Source organism: Thunnus albacares, chromosome 11, assembly GCF_914725855.1.
Source record: "Thunnus albacares chromosome 11, fThuAlb1.1, whole genome shotgun sequence".
Classification (NCBI taxonomy): domain Eukaryota; kingdom Metazoa; phylum Chordata; class Actinopteri; order Scombriformes; family Scombridae; genus Thunnus; species Thunnus albacares.
The window spans coordinates 6,909,297-6,911,808 of record NC_058116.1 but is presented as its reverse complement, the minus strand read 5'-3'; the positions used below and the strand labels follow the sequence as shown (position 1 = coordinate 6,911,808).

The 2,512-nt window shown below is 42.8% G+C and overlaps 1 protein-coding gene across 1 annotated transcript; it reads left to right on the top strand.

The window, feature by feature from the left end:
• Nucleotides 1-485: 485 nt before the first annotated feature.
• LOC122992433 (trace amine-associated receptor 6-like) lies at nucleotides 486-1,927 on the top strand. The gene is made up of 2 exons (XM_044366224.1): nucleotides 486-879; nucleotides 1,103-1,927. Exons 1-2 carry the CDS (start codon nucleotides 707-709, stop codon nucleotides 1,911-1,913), a joined length of 984 nt encoding a protein of 327 aa, XP_044222159.1. The 5' UTR covers nucleotides 486-706; the 3' UTR covers nucleotides 1,914-1,927.
• Nucleotides 1,928-2,512: the final 585 nt, after the last annotated feature.

The following is a 2,512-nucleotide window of genomic DNA, read 5'->3' as shown; positions in this document are numbered from 1 at the left end:
CCTGGGCCCACACACAGACCGTGGAGAGGAGACACCAAGTCTGCCTCGCTCCCCTCCGGTTATTTCTGTGGGAAATACAGATGGTGACAGATGCACTGACACAACATCTAACGCTGTGTTGAGGCAGCTGATGGTGATGCATTTACAGACCGTTCCGTCAGCTCAGACCTTTCAATATTGGCCCCTCATCGGCCAGTCTTCCATTTATGAAAGGTCTGGTGGCGGAGAGGGCCAAATCGGAATGTCACAGCTTCCTGGCTGACAGCCCGTCCTCTGACACAGTTTTACGCAGAATGGTGTCAGAGCTGCACATTATTGGAGTGGATGGACAAAACACTGAGACTAGATTATTCTCTCCAGTTGTGCCAAGTTCCTCCTCCGTTTTCAGGCATCAGGAAGATAAATCTATCCTTCTAAGAGGAGATAGATTCTCTTCCCAGGGGATACTCTGGGAGAGAAGGAGTGAGGATACAGTTTCTGGATAAGAGAGCAGCAGCGAGACATTTCAAGGTCAGAAAGACTGGAGTGCTGCTTGTGCACCATGAAAATAGGGCCCTATGACATACAGAAAAAGAGAGGAGGGAGGTCCATGTCCAAGAGATATAGACAAGTAGGAGGGGAGCAAGAAGATAAAAGAACTGTGTAAGCAAGAGATTGTTCAGAAAGCTGCCAGAGCTCAGCAGCTTCTCCTCTTTCTATCTTTCTAATGGCTGAGACTGTGGAGAGAGTTGAGCTCTGCTTTCCACAACTCAACTCCTCCTGCAGGAAGCCAGAACCCCCTAACACTAATACTGTGCTTATTTACATTTTGTTGTCCTTCATCTCTTTGCTCACTGCAGCTCTCAACCTGCTGGTCATCATCTCCATCTCCCACTTGAGGCAGATAATCGTCATACCTTGAGCAAATATATCGATATATTGTGGTTTGATTTACAGGATAAAGTGGCTTCAGACTTGCACATAGATGTGCTAGCCCTGAGGTCTTTACATACTGGTTGCTGGTCTACTATTAAGTTATACTGTGATTTTTATCAATACAGCTTTTTGCAAAACTACTACTGATATTGCTGATATTCACAGTGATGATGATCTCTCACTGCAGGCAGCTCCACACTTCCACCAACCTCCTCCTCCTCTCTCTGGCTGTCTCAGACTTTCTTGTGGGCCTTCTGGTGATACCCGTTGAAATCCTCTTGACAGAGACCTGCTGGATCCTGGGTGACATCATGTGTGCTCTGTATTATTTTGTACCTATCATAATAATCTCTGCCTCCGTAGGAAACATGGTGCTCATATCAGTCGACCGCTATGTGGCTATTTGTGACCCTCTGCATTACCCCACAAAAGTCACTAAAAAAATAGTTATAATATGTATTTGCCTGTGTTGGATTTGTTCTGTTTTCTATAGCATTATCCTTTTATATGATAACCTGAAGCAACCAGGCAGGTATAATTCCTGCTATGGAGAATGTGTGGTAAATATTACAGGGGCTGTTGACCTTGCTTTGGGCTTCATTATTCCCATTTCTGTCATCATAGTTCTGTATATGAGAGTATTTGTGGTGGCTGTGTCTCAGGCTCGTGCTATGAGGTCTGGCATTGCAGCTGTTTCACTCCAGCATTCAGTGAAAATAACTGTTATGAAATCTGAGATTAAAGCAGCCAGGACTCTTGGTATTGTTATAGTTGTGTTTCTGATGTGTTACTCTCCATATTACTGTGTGTCTCTCACAGGCCAGGACATCTTGGTCCGTTCTACAACTGAGGCCTTCATGATTTTTCTCATGTATTTTAACTCTTGTCTAAACCCCGTCATATATGCCTTTTTCTACCCCTGGTTTAAAAAAGCTATTAAACTCATTGTTACTCTTCAGATACTGCAGCCTGACTCCTGTGAGGCCAACATACTGTAGCCAGAAACTGTAGAATGAGTGAGAAGGCTGTATACGTATTTACACAAATCTTTTTAAAAGCTGTTTTTTTTCATAGTGTTTTTATAAACAGACAACAATTCAGGAGCTGGAAGATGAGTATCTTTTGGTGACTGTAATGGTACATATAATGTAAATCATTTACTAATTCATTCCCACACATGCTTCTTTGTACAGCATAAAATATATAAGTTTTTAAAGGAGATAATGTTGATGATAAAATGCTCTACAAGTTCCGGAGTAACCAGTTAATTGGAAAAAAAGCATCCAGCAACAACAGTCCGAGGCCGGAATTCTCCACAGACTCTTTGGCCCTGTTCACAACTGGCATTAACATGCATCTTGGACGATCTGATCATAAGTGGACAAACAGCTCTAAATACATCAGTTCAGACGTGGCATGAGAATGTGATCGGATCTAACTCTCTCGCTCTATATGCAAATAAATACATACATCATTATGTTTGCAAAGACCAAATGTGGTGCAGAGGAGAGCAAAACTCAGGAGAGACTCAGCAGTCAGACATTTCTCTGTTAGAGGCTGAGATTGTCACTAAAATGAGAATAGCTGGTCCACCTTA

Coding starts and splice junctions, on each gene's coding strand:
- LOC122992433 (XM_044366224.1), top strand. CDS start 707: ATGGCTGAGACTGTGGAGAGAGTTGAGCTCTGCTTTCCACAACTCAAC. Junction 880..1,102: donor ATCTCCATCTCCCACTTGAG/GCAGATAATCGT, acceptor CTCTCACTGCAG/GCAGCTCCACACTTCCACCA.